At 32.1% G+C, this 20,830-nt stretch overlaps 1 protein-coding gene across 2 annotated transcripts in view; it reads right to left on the bottom strand.

Moving 5' to 3' along the window:
- Window positions 1-20,830, bottom strand: part of LOC128996308 (band 4.1-like protein 4) — a 252,108-nt gene that overhangs the window by 107,396 nt on the left and 123,882 nt on the right. For both annotated transcript variants that reach the window (XM_054421549.1, XM_054421550.1), the window contains exon 5: window positions 15,681-15,759. In XM_054421549.1, the coding sequence (XP_054277524.1) occupies window positions 15,681-15,759 (79 nt within the window). The remainder of the gene's footprint in view (window positions 1-15,680; window positions 15,760-20,830) is intronic.

Genomic DNA, 20,830 nt, shown 5'->3' with positions numbered 1-20,830 from the left:
ACCATTGTAACTCGTCTGAGAAATATTAGTTTCCAACCACAACAAAACAATTTAGAGCAAAAACTAGTTGCCTAAATTGATAACTACCCAAATTGAAGTTTTTTGCTAACCCATGTATTTTCAACACTTACCTAACAATAATAACCATTTCTTTTGCTCTCACAGTTATCAACAAGTTACAATTCAACACTAGACCTTAGCCACACAATACAATGGCAGAGGAAAGCACAATGTGTAAAAGTCATAAAAGTTAAGAAGATGTGAGAAAAGAAAGGGCAGTCCCAGATTGCGCTGCATATTACATGAGGGAAGGCGCTTCTCAATTGAGGACCGCTCAAATATTCACTCCTCGTCACTGAAGGCGTCCAAATGGACTGGACAAGCTGAAGAGGGCAAAGTTCGGGGTGAAATCAAGGGCAGGGTCTTGGACAAGAAAAATAAAATCCAAAACACTCATTGGCAGGGGAAGGGGTTAATATGTTGTTTATAAACATAAATAATGCGACGCAGAAAGTGCTATCGTAGTGGAAGAAGTTCTTTGATACACAAAACGTTCTTCAACTTGAAAGGCTTATACATTTTTTATTTTACCAAATAGTGAATCTACAGGTTAACGTTGGCTTCTTACCATCCGGTCTCGGCATTGTTACAAAGCTATTGGTGGTTACCAGGACTTGTACCCTTGTCACCAATACACTTGTCCGTAAGCACAATTGACGCAAAGGAAGTGATTACTGTTTCAAAGATGTTGTAGCTCTTTGGAGATACGAAAATTATATTCAAGGACAATAAATTTAATCATGACTAACCTAGGAGAAATTATTTTGTTTATGTTTATATATTTAGGTAGGTCAATAAAATGGTCTAACCAGAAAGGTTACGTTAATGAGATATCTTTCATAAAACGTACTACAGAAGTAGGCTTGACTATGAAGTGGCTACATCTTTAACCTGTTGATTACACTGTGTGCCGTTGATTTGCAATTTAAAACAATTAAATAACCAAATTTACTTTTATAAATAGGCAAATAAAATACTAAAATAAGGTTATTCTCTGTAACTTACCTTTTCAGCCGGTCCTACTTAAACGATTTTGACGATTGAGGTGTCATAATAAAGCATGATAAATCGCTCTTTTTTGTATCAATATAGGCCTACTATCAACAAATTTAATTTACTGTAAATTAGTTTTCACCTAATAATGCCTTAGAAAACAAAACAAAGGCAAACAAGTATTGCATTATTAGTTTTTAACGCAAAATTTGCACAAAGGTCCCAGATTAGCGGTTTTAAATAAAGGACATTTCTACAGTATTGCGTAAAGTAACATTTATCCAATACTTTGTATAGATTAGGAGAAACTAATATCATTTAAAGAATATAATAATATATATATAATGAATAATAAATAAATTAGAAAACATAAAAAATTGAGGTCAGCAACCAAATTGACAATTTAATAACTGAATGAAAACAATTGCCACACTACCCGAGGCAGAAGGTGAATCATTGTTTAAACAATTGCGTTGCTCGGTAAACCCTGAATGCTAAATGCAAAGTAAACGCCTTCAAAAATACAACAGTTTTCCTGATGTATTTTATTGCAGAATTCCCCGATGTTCTCTGGTAAAGGAGACGAAGGATATTGAAGGAAATTACTACAAACATAGGCAGTCAATAATTATTAAATAATACAAACTAATAACATAAAACTTCACTTGATCAATCAATTTAGTTGAGTTCTCATACTCACATCAAAAACTTGCTTCAAGTTTTTCAAGAATAGTTTATTTGGATATTCATAAAAGCTCTTGTACTGTACTTTCTTTAATAGAATGTAAAGTTTAAAAGCAAAGTATTTCTTTCCCAGAAACAAATAAAAGATATAATTACTAAAAAAGTAAACTTTATGTAAACGACTTGCACAATTTAATAATAATAACAATGCATTGAAGAAATTTAAAGCATTTCTGTTTTTTATGTTTGTGGAGCTATACATACAAAAACTATATTTGAGGTAAAAAAAGTTTTCAAGCAAAAACTTAATTGGGATTTTGGTTTATAACCTTTAAATTAGAAGACTAAAATTTGCATACATTTTTACACAATTTATTAACTTACTCAACTTAAAAAAATTACAAAAAATTACACTATTCATTTAAAAAGTTAACTTAGTTATTAGTAAAAAAAAACATTTAGTTGATAGCAAAATGTTTTAAATGTGATCGCTAAATGTTTAAAGGTTCTGCTGTATAGACAGCAGAACCTTAAAACAACGCATTTTTTCTTCAAAAACGAATAAAAATCCTTATGAATTCGATCCACATTAACATTGGTATACATTTTTTCATCGAATATAATACCAATTTAATTTAATTATTCATCTATTAAGGACGAAGCATTAACTCACACTATAGCTATCACCAACAAACACAACAACGCCCCAAGTAAACAACACATCTGCATGTTGCTGTTTGGTCAATGTGGACTCAGTTCGCAGTATCTTGTATTTGCAGTTATGATTTATTTACACAACCGACTGCTTCACTGTGTAAACATTAATTTGCAGCTCTCCATTGGTTTTAAGCCAATCTATGAATCCGCTTGCGGCTTTCAGTTTCAAAGGTTTGTAAGTCGATAGTTGAATTTGGTCTGTAACGGAATTGTCTGATTTGGCGTTGGTCTATTATTAAGGGAATATTTCTTTTATAACTTTTCTGTCTTTGCTAAAAAAAACAGGGGACTAAATGAGACGAAATTGGTCCAAAAACAGCCTAACCGTATTAGGTACTAACAAAAATAAACTGTACTAACTACATTTTTCCTGCTTTTAACTGTAATTTTTACAAAGAAAACTTTTTGAGCGTTTTTTATTTTATTATAAAATCTACTATGATTTTATATTTTCTTATGAAGACTGTATTTAAATGTATGGTTGGAATGCATTTAGTAAACTAATAATTCTATAAAACGTTAAGTAAAGAATGTTTAAGAATATAAGTATTAACAATATAGAAGAATATATTAATTAACAAGATAAGTCGAACAAGATAGGTCTCGTCGCCTTCAGTAAATTAAATTTTATTTGTAATCTTTTAATGAAACATATTTAAGCTGCATTGAAATAATGACGTCAAGCCATTTAGATTGTTATCAATTAAAATCTAGCTTTAAAGATAATTTATAAATGAATTTACTAATGGTAATCTATTTAAGCAGAGTAGTAATCCACAAGCCAGGTCTTTTAACCGTCCCAGCACGTTGATATTTGGTGTACATGATTATGAGCTTAAAAAACTAAAAAAATCCCAGGTTTCAATATTCGATCTTGATCATGAACCATGATGAGTTTTGAAAATTTTCAGCACGTATGATTAAACAATACATAAGGTGCTATGAAAGTATGCCACAAAAAGTTGTAATAATACTTGAAATATTTATCCTAATCGTTTCAGTTTATCGTTTACACGTAACGCATAACGTTATCGAACTGTGAGTGGCGGAGGGTTTGACTACAAACTTTAAGCTAGGCGCCCACCGGGCAACTCAGCGGGTGACGCGGCGCGGCGCGGCACGGCGCGACGCGGAGAAAAACTTCCGTCCGCTTCTCCAGGGTTCGCGCCCACCAAGCAACTCTAGCGGAAGCGCGGGGCAGCGCTGAGAATTATTCTTTTGGAGGGGATGCACAGTGCACTTCGATTCGGACCCGAACACTCCCGAAGGGCTCACGATACTTTCCGAAAACACCTGAATGAGCGGCAGACGAGGGGCAGACGCCGTTTCCGTGCCTCTACCCCGCGCCCACCAGGCAACTCAACGGAGGCGCCGCAACACGAGAGGATGAAATTCTCCACCGAATTCTCACTGCCGGATTCGAGAAGAAGTTTTTTTTCCGCGCCGCGTTGCGCCACCCGCTGGGTTGCTAGGTGGGCGTCAGTCCATAAGATAACATGGCACGGATACGTGGCAACTTTTTTCCACGGCGTCGCGCCGCGCCGCGCCGCGCCGCGTCACCCGCTGAGTTGCCCGGTGGGCGCCTAGCTTAAAAGCGAATCACTTCAATCTACTCGGTAACGGTCGTTGTGCTCGAGTGGGTTTATTAGTTGTAGTTAGTTCTAGTAGCGCACGTTGTTGGCATGATTACGAGGGTTGATAAACCATTCATTGCTAACATTCTTAATACGGCAATCCATCATACAACTGTAATAGAGTGAACGATTAATGTGATTTCATCGTACTAAAGTATGAGAAAATAGGTAAAAATGAAAGGTGAAGATTTTTGTAAGTTGGTACCAACATGTACAGGGACACAACGTAGAATTCATTAATTAAAATAAGATTTGTTAACATTGCTAAGTTTGGGAATTTTAAAATGAATAACTTTGGTGTACCAAGAAAAAAAGAACTGAAAATATTGGAAATTTGATGAAAATGCCTTAAATGTTGTGAAAAGTATTAACTTTTCATGATACTGTAATTATGAAGATACACAAAGCAGAGTTGAGTAAGTTCAATTCACAAATTTTTTGCACAGTGATTAAAAATGAAGGTGATTATCAACAAGTATAACGTATGATTTTGTATTATGAAATAGAGGGAATAAAAATAAGATTTTCAAAGTAAGATTTAAAACGATCGAGAATAATTAACTAAATTATATAAATATACATTTGAAGCTAGTTTAAGTTACATACACAAATGATAATTTTAATGGTTAAGAAGTTAAGTGTTAGTTAAGTTTACATTTATTTTTAAGAACGTTTAAAATATTTAAACCATGGCTTCAAAAAAATATGTAAAATTTCAGAGGTTGCGGTTTGATTTTGTCAAAGGATGTGTTTATTTTCAACGTATATTATTTAAAAAAAACCACAGCTCAAATGATCTTTAAGTTGACAAATTAATTGTTTTCAGCTGTAAACCCCAATTTATTTTTTATCAAACTTATTATTAAAACTAGAAATGCCAAAATGCACAATACTGCAAAATGATAGGAAAATGAAACAAAAAATAATAAAAATAATCCATCACAATGTTTCCAAATATAACAAATAATCCACACAAACAGAAATATAATGAGAGTCACGCTTAAAATGGTGGCGCACGGTACCAACATTGCGGGCAATAATATCCCTAATGGGCCAATATTTCCCTCTCGCCGCAACAATGTATTGGAGTCGTGCTGAGCAGTGACGTAATGAACAGCTGTTTGTTCAGTCACTGGATGATCTACTGGCTGGGCTTATCTGTCTGTTATTGACTATTGATTTGACTTTCTGCTTTTAAAATTGTGTGATCTGAACCGTTTATACCTACTTAGATTTAACTGGTTGTCTTTGTTGTGAGTTTATGAATGTGAACATTCCAAACCCTATTCTTCTTAAACGACTACGTCAACCTTTTATGTGATAGAATCATTAGCCCAATGAAAAATTGCTTTTGAATGAGGAATTAACCCCGTTTCGGATCAAAGCAGCAGCATTTATTTAGAAAGAGAACATTGTGTTCCATTAAACCAAGACGATTTTATTCCAATATAATGCTATAGGAATGGTAATGAAAACAGTATTGTAAAAATGTTACAGTATTTTAAATACAATTAAGATTGTATAAATTAAAAAAAAAAAACTCTTAGGTTTACTTAATAATATGCATTTAAGTTTAACATAAGGCAATATTCAAATTAAAATTTCAGAAGTGTAATTTAAAAATATAATTTGGTACAAATTACAAACCGGTGAACCACAACTTTTATATTTTCAGTTTATACTCATAAAGCACCCTTTTGGACTATTAAACATTAACACGCAAAGATAAACATTGATTTGCATTAGGTTCGGTGCGCTCGGAAAACAATCCTGTTTATGATGAATATCTTTGAAAAACATTAATGAAATTCTTCTCTCAAAATATTCCCTGTTACCGACAATTTCAATAAATTTTATATTTTTATTTATTCTTCCCAATGTGTATAAACTCATCGTTAAAATTGTCTTTCAGGATACTTAACCCATATAACGGATAATAATTCATTTAAAATAAAAATAATAGCGATGTCAACAATCGAATATGTATCAAAATGGTGTACAAAATTAATTTGGAACACTATGATGAATTTTATTCACATATGGCTATTTTTTTAATTCAAGTAGATCATAGTTACAGTTCTATGAACCGCTGAGTTCTGATTTCTCCTTAGTTTTTGATGCTTAGGTATTCGATGTGACTTAAGATTTCAATTATGTTTTGGACTTGGCTTGGCCGAATAATCTATGTGTAGGACAAAAATCGGTAATTGGTCGATGTACACTCTATCGATGGCTAGAAAAGTATTTTTTTTTTTAATTTCAAATGTGGCTACAGCTAAAGTATTTTTTTAATTTCAAATCTGGCTACAGCTTTCGCTTAGAGTATTGATCACCTGAATGTGTTATAGCGATTAAGTCTTAGGTTGGACTTAATGTCTAACCTTTTATTCTTGTAGTCAGTAAATCAATTACAATGAATTTAATTTTTCAGTGAAATTGTTATGAAACACTAATTGTTATATTATAAGTCAATAAACTAAGCAGTACACTAAATACGAGAATACAGAAACCCCTAACTGCACGAAAACAATCCTGTTTCGATCAACAATAAGATATAAGAGGTCTCAACTAACATTTAGACAGTTGTAATGTTCAACTTTTCAACAGACAAAACCACACCTTTCTGTTAGCTTACTCATGAGATTCGTAATGATCCCTTGGTCCCAAAAGTAACTTTTAGACCAGTTTTAAGCCTACAATAATGCATTAAAATTTACTCTTTTGGGATTTAAATCCTTCTCTGAAACTGAGAATTAGCACCTTCGAGAGCATTCTATTCCTTTTATTAAGATTAAAACTTCTTTCCTCCTTTTAGGTAATTTATTCGGTAAAAACTATTACGGCCTTTAGCGTGAGTTTTCTATATGTAAAAATTCATTTCCTAAATAAAAATTTACGCGACTTTTAAAATAAACAGAGCACTTTTTTGTATGTCAAAGCGTTCTTTTAATAATGATTCCAAATAATGGTTTATGTTCTAAACACAAACTGTATTTCCAGCTTAAAAATATAAAATTTCACAAAAACAATTTATGGAAGTATTTTAATGTGTTAATTATAGTGCGTATTTGCACTAAAATTAGTAAATCTTCTATGTTGAAATCTCCAAAGAGTTGGCAATACCTATTACCAATAAATACTAATACTTATATATAAAAGCCTAAAAAAATTTAAATATATTTTTCTGCAATGTAATAGCTTGAGAATTAGAGATGTTAGGTATTTAACAAATTTGTCTTGATCTTATTTATTAACTCGCTTTACCATTAAAACTCCACAATCTCATACTAAACACTGATAATAAAGGTTCAAAAACCAAATAAGTAAAGGTCTTAAGAGACTTAAGCGACTCAAAACATGTATTTGAATAAGACAAAACGAGGGGACCAAAATTATATTTGCTTTAAAAGAAAGGAAGCAGTTTACAAGCACTGCGGTCTCTAATCCCATTAATCTTTGAGGCGTTAACTTCTCTAGGGACTTTTTAAAAGTTTAAATTAAATACAAATATAACTTTAAAATGTATACAAGAATATATAAGATGCAGTGTTTTGCATCACAATAACAGTTTGAATCCAATATTCATGTAGGGGTTGAATATTATATTTTACTGAATGAAATATTAAATAGTAAGTAAGAAACAGCGTGTCCGATTATAATATAGTTTTTGAGCTTGTGATAATATAGTGACCAAGTGTGTTGGGACGTTGGGACCAATCCTAATAATAAAACAAAAATATACCTTATCCTATTGAAATTCTTAATCCGATTGTCTTGCCATATTTGCTAATTCAATTACAAAACATATGACCTTTTAAGGATTTCTTTATGTTTTTGTAAACTTTTAATAAAAACTTTGTTTTGCGTTACGTACAAAAGGTTTATCCTTGGGATCTAGCCTACAGTAGAAAGATAAGTTTACTGACAACAATGCCTGGGCAAAATATCTCAGTTTACATGATGAAGGTTTTAATGAAGCAAGGAAAAACTTACTTGGTTGTATACAAATAGGGTTAGAGTAATACAAACAAACTTAATTATGTACTAACATGATAACTGTTGTATAGTACTTGCCCCTGACTTATATAGTATAGTAGCTATATTTGAGTTACAAAATTTACCCACAGAAAAAATCGACACAGTTTTACCATCAACAATTCTAGTTCATTTCTGGTATGAAAAATATTTGGAACGGAAACGAAACCAGCAAGAAAAGTGTTCAGTTGGATAAAGTGGCCTCATTCAATTCAATTAGGTCCGTTTATTTACTTCATTAGCCAATTTAAAGTTACTTCTTTCACTGACTTTTTCAGGAAGTACTTTGTTTGATTAGTTCTTCAGCAAACTTTCCGGTTGACATTTCATTTCCATTGACGTATTTGCATTTCAAGTGCCATTTAAGTTTTATACATCGTTAAGGTTTACTGTAAATTATTTCTAATTGGAGTTGTCGTACGAATAAGCAATGATTTGAAAGAAGAAAGAAGAATATTCGAAAGAAGAAGTTGCCAAAAGTTAATGTTAAATAATGTTTGGTTATGCTAGGAGATGTTGTATGTTGGGTATAGTTTGGAAGTTTTGAAAAGTGTTAACAGTATCGTAGTTAGCGCTTTAGACTTAGGTACCAAAGTCACGGGATAAAATCCGGGCATATACACAAAATATTGAGGGATTTGGACTAAGCCTTTTCTTATTTCTTCAAATAGATTAACCTAACTTAATTATTTTCCTACAGTTACCTAACAATGTACATGTTCTCTCACTGATTTGAGAAAGCAAAGTGGCCAATTCGCTCATCAGTGAGACAATGTTAACATTGTCTCACTCTAATTACTTTGTCTCACTCCAGATTTTCAACGTGAAGGCACGAAATAGTGAGCGCGTAACATGCAGGCAACGAGGTATGCGCGCGAAATACGTTGGCAGCACTGGCTGTAAATCAGCTGGTCAGCTATTGTACTGATGTATTTGTCACTTCACATTAAATGTTATATTAAAAGTTCACTTCTGTGTAAAAATAGGTTATGTTTCTTCACCAATTTATTTGTTTTATGGTAACTGTAGGAAAAGTATAATGTGCAACTCGAGTTCAAAGTACAATTGCCTCACTCGAGAAACCATTCCTCACTCGCCTACGGCTCGTGAGTAAGGATTTCTCTCGAGTGAGTCAATTGCTCACTTTTCTCACTAGTTGCACAAATAACTATTATCACAATTATTTACAGAATGTGACAATAAATATTATTTTTTTTGACGACGAAATAAGATTGTTGAAAACCATTTCACCTGTATATTATCCCGAATTAAAACCAGCATTACGGGAAAGACAATAATGTTTAATATATTCTAAAAATCATTCAGAGTAAACCAGTTCCGATTCACTATTTAAAAAAAAATCGAAAATACAATATCAAAATAAATTCTGACAAATCTACTATACAAAATATAAACTGAACCCTCCAGACAAGTTTTTCTTTTTCCGAAAAGGAGGTCTATACACCAATTTGTTTCAGAAGGGTATTACATGATTGCATCACAATAGGGCATACTTAGTGTGTCCATAACTATTAGACTCATGCCAATACAGGTATTATGGGAGGCCTTGGCATTTGATCAGATTCAGTTGACCTATTGACTTATTTCTACCCATTACCATTGATGAAGGATTGTATTATTGCTTTAAAATACAATATGGATATGTATCACCTTAGTCTATGGATATTATTGAACATTATATAATGTATTTGAGGTTTAGTTAGCTTAGGAATAATTAATACTAGTGTACCTGTTGCTCGAATTCGAGCAATTGCGAAGCATTACAGGCGTTATTTTAAAACGAATAATGGTCATAGTTTCCGATGACTTTATAAAAGTCGACTCAAAGATTATGGAAATACTCACGATGTACACAACAGTTAGATATAATCAAAACTGTTTGTAAATATGTTATCTTTTTTCAAAAGCTGATTTTGTTTTTTAGAATTTTCTACAAATGTTTCCCATTTATAGCCGCATTACGTTCTCTATAATAACGATTATAAATGAAGAAAAGAAACCTTATCTCTATTTCTTCTACTTGGTTGTGTTCTATGACTTTCTTATGTTTCCATTGTTTGCAAATCGGCTCTTTCAATGATTGCTCAAGAAATGTAGCACAGTGTTAATTCAGTTGTATTTTTAGTAGGCCTATATCAAATTGTCTAGGATTTCTCGCTTTTTCCATTGTAGGCCTAATAATTACACCAACCCAAGTATCGTCTACAGATGCAATACGCCTACGTACAATCCCCAAGAAGTGGTAAAAAAAGGCAGAAACCAACCCATACAATAGACATAAGTTAACTCCATAAGAAATAATTTTAAGTGTTACTGTGATGTTAGGATTTTCCACTGATTTGGCAATAGGACATTATATTGCAAAACATGACACGATGCAGAAGAATATCGATTTTAAAATCAGAAAAAAAACATTGCAAATACTTCATTTTGACAAATTCAGTAAATCACAATTTAAATATTAACAGCTGTTTCATTAAAAAGTAGTGTAAAATTATACATATTGTCATAATGTAAACAAATCTGCTGAGGAGACTTTAAAGGCCTCTGGGGCAGAGCCCCAAGGGAATTTACTCGTTTCTCTTTTGATGGCTCATCTAAAGACCAAGACCTTTCTTTAGAGACCCCTACCAAGTTTCTACGCCCAGCCGTTCTCTGAAATTAGCTGTGACAAAAACCCGTTTTTCCCCCATAAGAATAACATGGGATGGGAATTTAAAGGCCACTGGGGCAGAGCCCCAAGGGAATTTACCACATTTCTCTTTTGATGGCTCATCTACAGACCAAGCCCTTTCTTTAGACACCTCTACCAAGTTTCTACGCCCAGCCGTTCTCTCAAATTAGCTGTCACAAAGAAAAACAGTTTCAAATTAATATATAGATAGGTATTTGAACTGGGCTAACGGAAGAGTGTGCTGCGGCTGATTATAATTTCTGTTGAATAAACTAAATTTTAATCAGCTGGACTAACAGCTTGACATGAACTTAACATCTTTAAGGAACATAAACTCTCAACATTCTTTGTTAGAGGTAATATATTTGACAGAATTTATACTATGAGAGCAGCTCATTCAATTTTGTTCTGTTTGGTAAAAAATCTACTGCAGCTCGTCCATATAGATTGGATATCCACCCTATTATTCACAGGACAATGGTATTATTCCAACTAAAAATATAACGTTTAAGGCAAAACCAGTTACAACTGGTAAACAATAGAATGATTGATTTTTTGCTGGATGACAATTGATTTTACAACGAATGATTTTGACATCAATGATTAATATTCACCAAAATATTACAATGCAGTAGTTAATTAAAGGTTTTGAATGATAAATTGTCAAAACGCTCTTAGTCTTTACAGTTTTATGTAAATATCATACGTAAGGAAATCCCTGTTAAAATAAAACATGAACTTACACCGAATCTCTATTATTCGTAACTAATATGGTGGAAAATATATTTTAACCTGTAGATGTATAGGGGCTTTCATAATAACATTAAAAATCAAACTAAAACAAGCATTTAAATCTTAAGGTGTCGATAAAAAGTGTATCCCGTAAAAATGCACACACTCCCTCCAAGATTTATACAAACATTGATTTCAATGTACAGTACCGAAAAATATTTGATACAACAAAACATTGATTAAAAGAAATCAGGGAGCGTAAAACTATAATGTATATTGAAAGAAATTAAAAAAAAAAACATTATATCTGTTACAACAACACATTTTGTTAGTCATTGTACAAATCGTACACCAGATTCTGTGCTTTTGGCAGAGCAATATTTCATACCCACTCCATCTGCATTCGATTGTTGACTATAACAGGACAGTTTATAAGCAAACGTTTGAACTGTCAACAAGTTACGACGTAGCTATAAAATGTATAAAATGTATTGAATTTGAAATATTGTATGGTTTTCAATGTAGAACAAGTTCTTATCACCGATTTTTTTTTGTTACAATGTCAAAAAATAATCTAAGCAAAAAACCGTTTTCCGTAGAAATCTGAAGTGTAAAGTAGGCGTGAAATGGTTTACTTACATTATACAATTATTGCATAAAACATTCAACTGATTTCCGTTGCAAATGATAACGCGGCGTCAGCGTGCGCATAATGGCGCTGTATGGTAATCGAACGCAAGCTGTCAAAATCAATAAACAAAGTCTAGTGTTCATTATGCATACACAATTTATTATGCATTCATATAAATGTAAATATCACTTATGCATCGGCCAATGCGTTCAGCCGTATGCGCGTGTACGGTCATTCGTATTGAAAGCTAATATTAACGCCATTGTGGTGAAGATGGCAAAGGATTTTTAGTTGCACTGAAACTAATGTACCAATTTTTAACACTTTTAACTTGGAAATCGATTCACATAAAAGAAAGGTACCTTACTTCTCTGTGATGTATCTTATTTTGAGCGAAAGTACGATGACGTTTTCTCTTTAGGATTATTATGCATTTATAATTGTTTCAGCAATAAATATACCGTCATTAACTGTCATTGAGTGTGCACAGACAAAAGTTAGATGAATGGTATAAATGGAACCTCCAATGATGTATGGGTAGTTATTTCAATTTGGAAAAAAAGAGTAGAATATTATATCAGGATACACCGAGAATGACTTATGGCTAGAATCAAGAGAATTATTTGTGACGTTATGGGCAGGAAATTTATCTTTGACTAGAGATTCCAAAAGGATAGAAAGGCACAGTATTTTCAATACAGGTTGCGGGTTGCAGGTTGTGGAACACCTATGTCAAATATTTGCATCTTCGCGAGCTTGAATAAAGCATAAAACCATTGTTGTCCCAAAAAAAAACAAAATCACCTCTACTTCAGGTATTTTATTCTATTCGTCGTAGTTGTAGTTTAAGTGACCTTGAGACTAAAACTATTGGCATTTATTTATAACATATAACTTTGTAAGAATATTTGAAAGTGAATATAGTTAGTTTTCCAGATGGTTTATAAGTAATTGTAAATATTTATTTATTAGCAGTTAACGATATTTGCAAGTTGTAATGACGGAACTTTTAAAGGAAAAAGTTAATAGTTTATGGTATACCTGCCCACAGAGTTTAATTAAAAGTTGAATTAGGCTTAGCACAAAAGTTTTTATTATCTAGGGACAGTTGATAGCTGTCTCGCGGCACAGGCCTGTAAAATAACATTTTCTGGAAGTCTAAGTTAAAAAGATTCTATTTATGGGAGAAACCCAAAAGTAATCTTTACGTATGTTGTATATAATGGATAATTGTATGAAACAAATATTCTGGGTAAGGGGTTCCTTTCGTGGCCATACCTAGATACTCAGCCTTTATCGGTTGTAATGAGTTTAAGTATTGGTTTCAGATAGCAAATTAAGTCGAGTTTAACGATACAAGAAAAATCTGACATGAAATCACTTTAGTAATACATGATTGGTTACTATAATCATGTTTATGTGTTACATAGGACATAATTCTTACGATTAATTGATCAATAGACGCTGTATAACCAACAAGAAGCGAGAAGAAATACATTTCCGTTTACTTAGAATACATACTTAGAGCCGGATTTAATACATCAAACGCAGAATACAGATTTATTGTTTTCTACTCTGTGTGGTCATGATGAATACCATTTTCTAATTGATACCATAGATTAAACATACTCCCTAAGGACATACTCCCTTAGGGAGTATGTTTAATCTATGTTGATACTTTATTAAACGGCCAAACTCCATCAGAGAGAAAACTTTTTCAATTTCATTTGGATATTCATTTTAATACACAAGCAATTAAATGAAGTTGGACGTAATTGTATCTGTCTCTTCATAAAGATAAAATAACTTAAATGATAACAAATCAATATATTTTGTTACAAACAAGAAAATATTTATGATAGGTTGTTTTTGTGAGCTCCAAAAACCGCTTTGCAAGTAACATTGGATTTTTTTAATATTGCAAGTGTCTTGTGTGTCAGGAAAAAATGTTTATGAAGCAGAAAACATCGCTACAAGTAGACAAGTTTAGCTCCCCTTTAGGCAAATGGCAAGACCCTTGAGGGTAATCTTTGGACTTGTTCTTTGGATAAACAATGGAGAATTAGACTTTGCAATATAATAATTATGCTGAATTATTTAAAAGTTGTTGAATATATCTATCCCAAAGGTTCTAAGAGTATCAATAAATAAATTAAAAAGTTTTTTGCAATTTTTATACACCCTTGTATGCAAATTTATAAGCTAAACCTTAATTTTGAGCCATTTCGTAATAGACATGCTCCGTTGTCATTTGGCAAACTGAAAAAAATATGAACTAGAATTTTGTTTGTACAGTAACATAAATTCAATTAAAGTTGTTATTTGCTTATATCATATTACGAGCTGACGTAAAAAAATGAAATTGTTGTAATCACTTAACCAATAAGTTACTTTTATATGTGAGTAATTTCACAATATAACCACACTAATACTGTTTTTATCTCAATACCTTTACTAATATAATTGGTTACAAAAAGTTAAGTTAAAAAATGAAATGCTATTTTTATTATTTTTACACCATTTCCTTAGTCTTTTACGATTTTCAGAAAGAAGATTAATCTGAAAATAAGTAGTTCAAGTTATTTACTAAAATATATGTAGTGGTTTTTCTCTCTGCCTTCACATTTTCCCAGATATCTAACCAAACAACTATATACTGTAAAACCATTTTACTGGTCCCATCGTAGGCCTATATAAGATATTATAATTTTATTTAAACGTATGCTGTTTCCAAAGAGAATATTATCTTGCCAAGTGTTGTATAAAATATGCAAAGCTTCAACAATCAAGAAGCTCCTCAATGTTGTAAGATCGTTAAGGCATCTGAGAAACGCTAGGAATGTGTGTCTTAGCTGGAAGTTTAAAACTTATGCTGGATATTGTGCATTTATTTTTCAGCTTCTGCTGTTTACCACATTTTTGTCTTTGAAGGGTAAATCCTTCACATTTTACTTACAATTCTGCGAGGAAACTGGGTTTTTAATTCAAATTATAATAAAACATAATTGTTCGTTGCACGCAGAGGGTGGCGAAATGTTATTAAGAAACTAAGAAAGTCTAAAGGGATAAGTTACAATAAATCTATACGATAAATGACTTACCAGATTACAGAAATAAACTTGATAATGGTACAGGAAAGAGAGCGCTGTAAATTATGTTATTCAGTCTGTTAGTCTTACGTTCAATAGTTAACTTATATAAAACTAAAACTTTGTGTAGAATAAGGAATCTGATTGGTTTTCCATACGTCAGCTCTTAATCTGATAAAACGTAATTAATATATTTTTTGTGACGTAGCACAATATATTTTGCGGAAAACTACCCAAGTCAAAAGGGTGGCTAAGCTACAAAAGCAACTTTGAAACAATACCCTAACACAAGCTCTCTTTAACAGCATTGAACGTTACTTGTGTCAAATGATAACGGTTGTCAGTACGTAATATATCAAATGAATACTATACAAGGATATACAATAACAATTAGGTAAGATTTTACTCACCTAGTGATTTCTTCCAGCAGTTTGCAAGGATCAGCTGCATAGAATTTGACACCAAAATAAAGCGTAAATGTTTCTTTCCCTGAAACAAAAACATACCTGTAAAAATTATGATACATGTTAATTGAAACACAGTATAAATCCAACATTTTAATCTCTTGTAAAAAAATCCATTACTTATGCATTTGTTATTTTCAAAACATAAAATGTGTAATTCTAAATAACAGTATATTTCGGGTAAGCTTGAATTTTTTTAATTATACCTCCGAGCCACGATTGTAGTTAACTCAAATAACTATGTTATCTGAAATATATGACATTTTCTTACAGTTGATTACCCATTTTACCACAATACATTTTCTCCATTACTTAATGCAATGATAGCCTATCACCATTGACTATGCTAAGTGTGTATAATCAATGGTATCAACCCAGTGATGTTATCTAAATAACGCGCTCTCTCCCAGTCACAATCACGGCGACATCTTTGCTTTCCTTCCTAGTGTGTGCGACACGCATTCGTGAATCCCGCGCTTTTTACCTCCCTCTCCCGCCAAAAGTGCAGTTTACTTAGATCTGCCGCAAAAGATAAGTCATGAAGTCGGCATTGTTCCTGTAACAAGAGTAACGAGATCGTTTGGTAGTATATATTAATTAAATATGTGTTTTGGGCCAGCTTGAGAAACTAAAATTTGTTATCACGTTTTTAAAGCATTTTTATTGATGATACATATTTAAAACTTTAGAAAACTTAAAGGCACACTTTACGCATAGGCAATATAAGTTTATAAGCTATGTTTGAAAAGTGTTTCGCGGTATACGGGTTTTCGTACTTCAAATTATTTGAAGCAAATATCTTTGAAATAACTATAAAATTAAAAGGTGTTGTTTAATTTAATTAAAAACCAATACCAGCGTGGTAAAAACTATATTTTACTATACCATTTATGGAGAGTTCGATGTAGATTAGATTTCTGTTCAGCTGTCTCTATTAACGGGGATACCAGAAGAGAATCAATGGTCTTAAAATATATTGCCTTATTTAGTTTAAATAATTTTGGTTATGTTACATAAAACACCTTTAAAGCTAACAGAAATATCTTACAAAAACATTCTTACATGATAAATTACCATGGAATATGTTGGATGATTTGAAAATAGATAACGCATCAGTCTTACAGTTTATTTTTTTTTATCTAACGCTTTTTTATCTATGTTTCATGTTGATAAAATCTTAGTAAGCATATCGTTGATTAATATATTTCATAGTACATCTTTTAGAAGGGTGTTTCTCCATAATTTGGAGCAAAAGTACGCTTCGCTAGTCTCCGATCATACAAAGAAACACAATATTGGCAAACGTCCAAACCAGAGTCTCCAAGACGTAGCGCAGACAACTCTGACCAAAAGAGATATTTACGTTACATTACAGCGCGTTTAGTCACACAAATTAGCCATTTCTAAAATTACAAGTCTTCGCTTAAGTAAACACAGGCCTCAAGAGACTGTCGGGGCTGAATGGTCCATTGAGTCTGAGGGTAATTAGTACAAGAAACCGGAATAGCTTCTCCGCACATTTCTCCAGCTTAGCCGGAGTTATTAGTGTTTGTTGTGTAACAAATGTTGGTATAAAGACTTAAATTTGTAAAATTATAAAAATATTGCCATCGTCAAATGTTATCCACAGAACTAGGATTTTAAAATATTTTTTTGTTAAAAGTACAAGAGAATATAGCTTTCAAAAGATATTAAATTAGATATTATCATTCAGGAGCTATAGAAAGCACGAGAGAATTATATAGTTATTACATTAGCCGGTTCATGAGCTATAATACTAGTTTATTCTGTAATAAATCGATTCATATTCTCAAAAGTACAATAATTATAGCATACAGTAACGCCAGATATAATTATGATTGTAGGATTATATTGTTAATAACTAAAAGAAATAGGTAATATTGTAAAGATGTTACATCAAAATTTTCAATCAATAAATAACAGGAATATAATGATTTGTGAATGAGGCAACGAAAAACATACATAAAAACCGTAAATCAAGAGTTCAACAAAAATTTGTTCGAGTTAGGCCTATTGACAGAAAAGTTCAAAATTATTTTATCATATGATAGGTACTTTACTTTTCCTAGATCATTAGATATTTACGCATTTGTAAAAAATAAGTGACATCATTATAACAACCTCGTGAATAAAAACACCATAATGTATTGTAAAACTTTATTTGATATTTGTAGATCAGACATTGTTTGGTTGTTTACTTAATATTTCGTTATGTTGGCACCTAAGCTGTGTATTGTTTATTACATCGGAGTTTAGTTATGTTTATATTACACATGAAGTAAATTGAGATAGGGGAATCGGAAATAGACAATCATAAAAATATCAAATATATTAAGGTGACAGCAAAAGGTTCGAATTAAAAACTTCAAATGAAAATCGTCATACAGTTGTTTTACTATTACAACCATTAGTGAATGAAAGAAAACTACGGAAAATATGCTATTGTAAAACTAGCACGGAGGACTGAAAGGAACTTTGGAATGTATAGTTTTCATTGTGAAAGTCATTTTTCATAACATTATTGGATGTCACCTCTATATTGTAGGATTATGACTTGTAGGAATTTTGCTATAGTTACTATGAAACTATAACGCGAGAGTATAATTAATTTAGAAATCAGTTTGCATTATTTTTTACTACCATACACATATATATTGCATTGTTCGGTTTGGTGAAATTTTAAACCCGTGTTACAAATTAAATAGCAGGTTCCAGAGTTCCATTTTCGATTGCAAAACTTAAACACTAATGGTCTTCATGTTAGTGTATTGGCTTAATGCCTAACCGCTGAAATTGGCCAATATATGTTTACACTGGCAATGCATTGTTTGTGCTGAGAAATGGAAATGGCAGCAGTTAGTTTATCTTCCATCTCGAAATAAATATACAAATCGTTGTATTTACAACATTACCTAAACCCTATGTTTCAAATGTAAATAGTTACAAAATTGGCCTAGTCCTTCAATACAAAATAATATACGAGTAAAATTGCGTGTTATAACTTTGTAAAAATAACCATGTACATCGTATGCACCAAATTGCACAATATATATCTAATACACAAACCCACAAACCTTAGTGTTGAGTTCGTATTTAGTTGAACCAAAATTATAATATTCCATCTATTAGGGAGTAAAAAGTATGTATAAACTCACTCTGTATATTTTTTTACATGTTACATGTTAGTACCAAGTCACTGAAATGTCACAGGTTTTCGCACATCCTTTGATAAATATTAAGCTGTCTTTGTTTTCTACACCAGGGCATTATTTCTCCGTGTTATATTTCAAAGGTTGACTCTACGCCAAAGATCCTATGCTGGGACAAAAACAACGCCATATCTTTGACTAGCGATATTGGTTTTCTAGAATCAGGGTTCTGTTTGCACATAAGAGGAATAAGATAAACTAATGTTTGTAATACTTGTGTTTCTTACTTCTAACACACAGTTAAAGGATCAAAAACGTTAGAAAAACAAAGAATTACATGTTTTTGATAAATTCAGAATCAAAATCTATTTGTAAGATAATTTCTTTAATGGGTGTATTACTGTAGAATTCTATGTTCAAGTCCTTTAGCTGTTCCCCTTTCTCTAAACGCAAGTCTGGTTACGTCAGGTTAGGACTGTTATTTAATTTCTCGAAGGAAAATCGGTAGATCATTAACAAAAGAATGCTTTCAGGATAAAAGTTAATCAGAAAAAATAATAAAAAATCATTATCTTAACGTAGTAGTTAGCGTTTCATACATACAACCCACCAGTAAAGGGGTTAAAACAACTTTCCTTTGAACCGTGGTGATACTTGAAAAATGCCATTGACACGGACAGTAAGAGGATGATTCAACGGTTGAAAATCAAATTTCAAACTATTTTCTACCTGTTCGAACCTAAATACTTGCGGTTTGAAGATCACCGACGTTTAGAGGAGGAATACCAGTAGATTTATTGCCAAAAATAACAGAGCCAAGGTTATAATCAGTAGGGGCGGGGAGGGAAGGTCTACTCGAGGGAACCTAGGAGGTAGGTAAACTGTATCATCAGAAGACAATGGGTGGTGGGTCTGGGGTTCAGCTAGAAAGTTCAGCTACCTAGAATATAATTATGTTATATATTGGGTGCATAAACATGAACATGGGTGTTGCTGCTAGAAAAAAAACGTTTCAAAAAATGTTTGTTAACAATAACTTAGAGGGACTAAGTTTGGTTGCGAATAGAAGCATCTCATTACAAATTGATTGAATTGATTGAATTGATTGAACAAGTTCCCTAACAAAATATTGGACCTTAATTGTTTAACCAACAAATTTATAGCTCATCTAACTAGTTAACGATAATTTTACATAATAGTTAATTTATGAACAGCTATCACGATATTTCATTCCTAATTTATTTATCGATTGATCACTTTAAGAAATAAACTCATGTTAGAAGTATTAGTACATTGATACTTAAATTAGCGTTTATTAGGTTTTACTCTTTTTTACTGTTTTGTTTGTTCCTATATAGTAATTGATAATGATTGAGTTCATAACTTTCTTAAAAAAGTTTACATACACCCTGTATATAAAGCGATGTCGCGGATTAAGCCAAAACTCCAATACTCTAATGTCATATGCGCTTTATTTATAAGCTAAAGAAAATTTAGAGTTTCTATCATGTAACTTATGTGCAGACGTTTTGGTATTAACTATTATTTTTAGTAACTATTTTATTTCAAAAATAAATCTAATCATCTATACAGAAGAAGAAAAAATTGCTAAACAAAATCAACGCAATTAATCGTTCGTAGACACACAACCACATCTTAACACACTTAGAATAGCCATACAATGACAAGTATACTTTTAGTGTCAAACATTTATTTATCCATACAGAAACATACACTTCTTTACGATATTCCCTTTATCATGCAATGAAAATGCCCAAGTTAAGGAAACCATTTAAATCACAGCATCAAGGGAATTATAACAGTTTATAAAGCTGAGATAACATCGTCCTATCGTCTCCGGTTTCGCCCCAGACTAATAAATCGCAGAGAAAGAGGCGCAAAAAAGAGGTAATTCATTTACGTAAT

This window comes from Macrosteles quadrilineatus, unplaced genomic scaffold, assembly GCF_028750875.1.
Source record: "Macrosteles quadrilineatus isolate MER2022 unplaced genomic scaffold, UCM_ALF_1.0 Scaffold_6__1_contigs__length_79288215, whole genome shotgun sequence".
In the NCBI taxonomy this organism is placed as follows: domain Eukaryota; kingdom Metazoa; phylum Arthropoda; class Insecta; order Hemiptera; family Cicadellidae; genus Macrosteles; species Macrosteles quadrilineatus.
The sequence above is the reverse complement of the archived record's forward strand: the minus strand, read 5'-3'. Positions and strand labels throughout refer to the sequence as shown.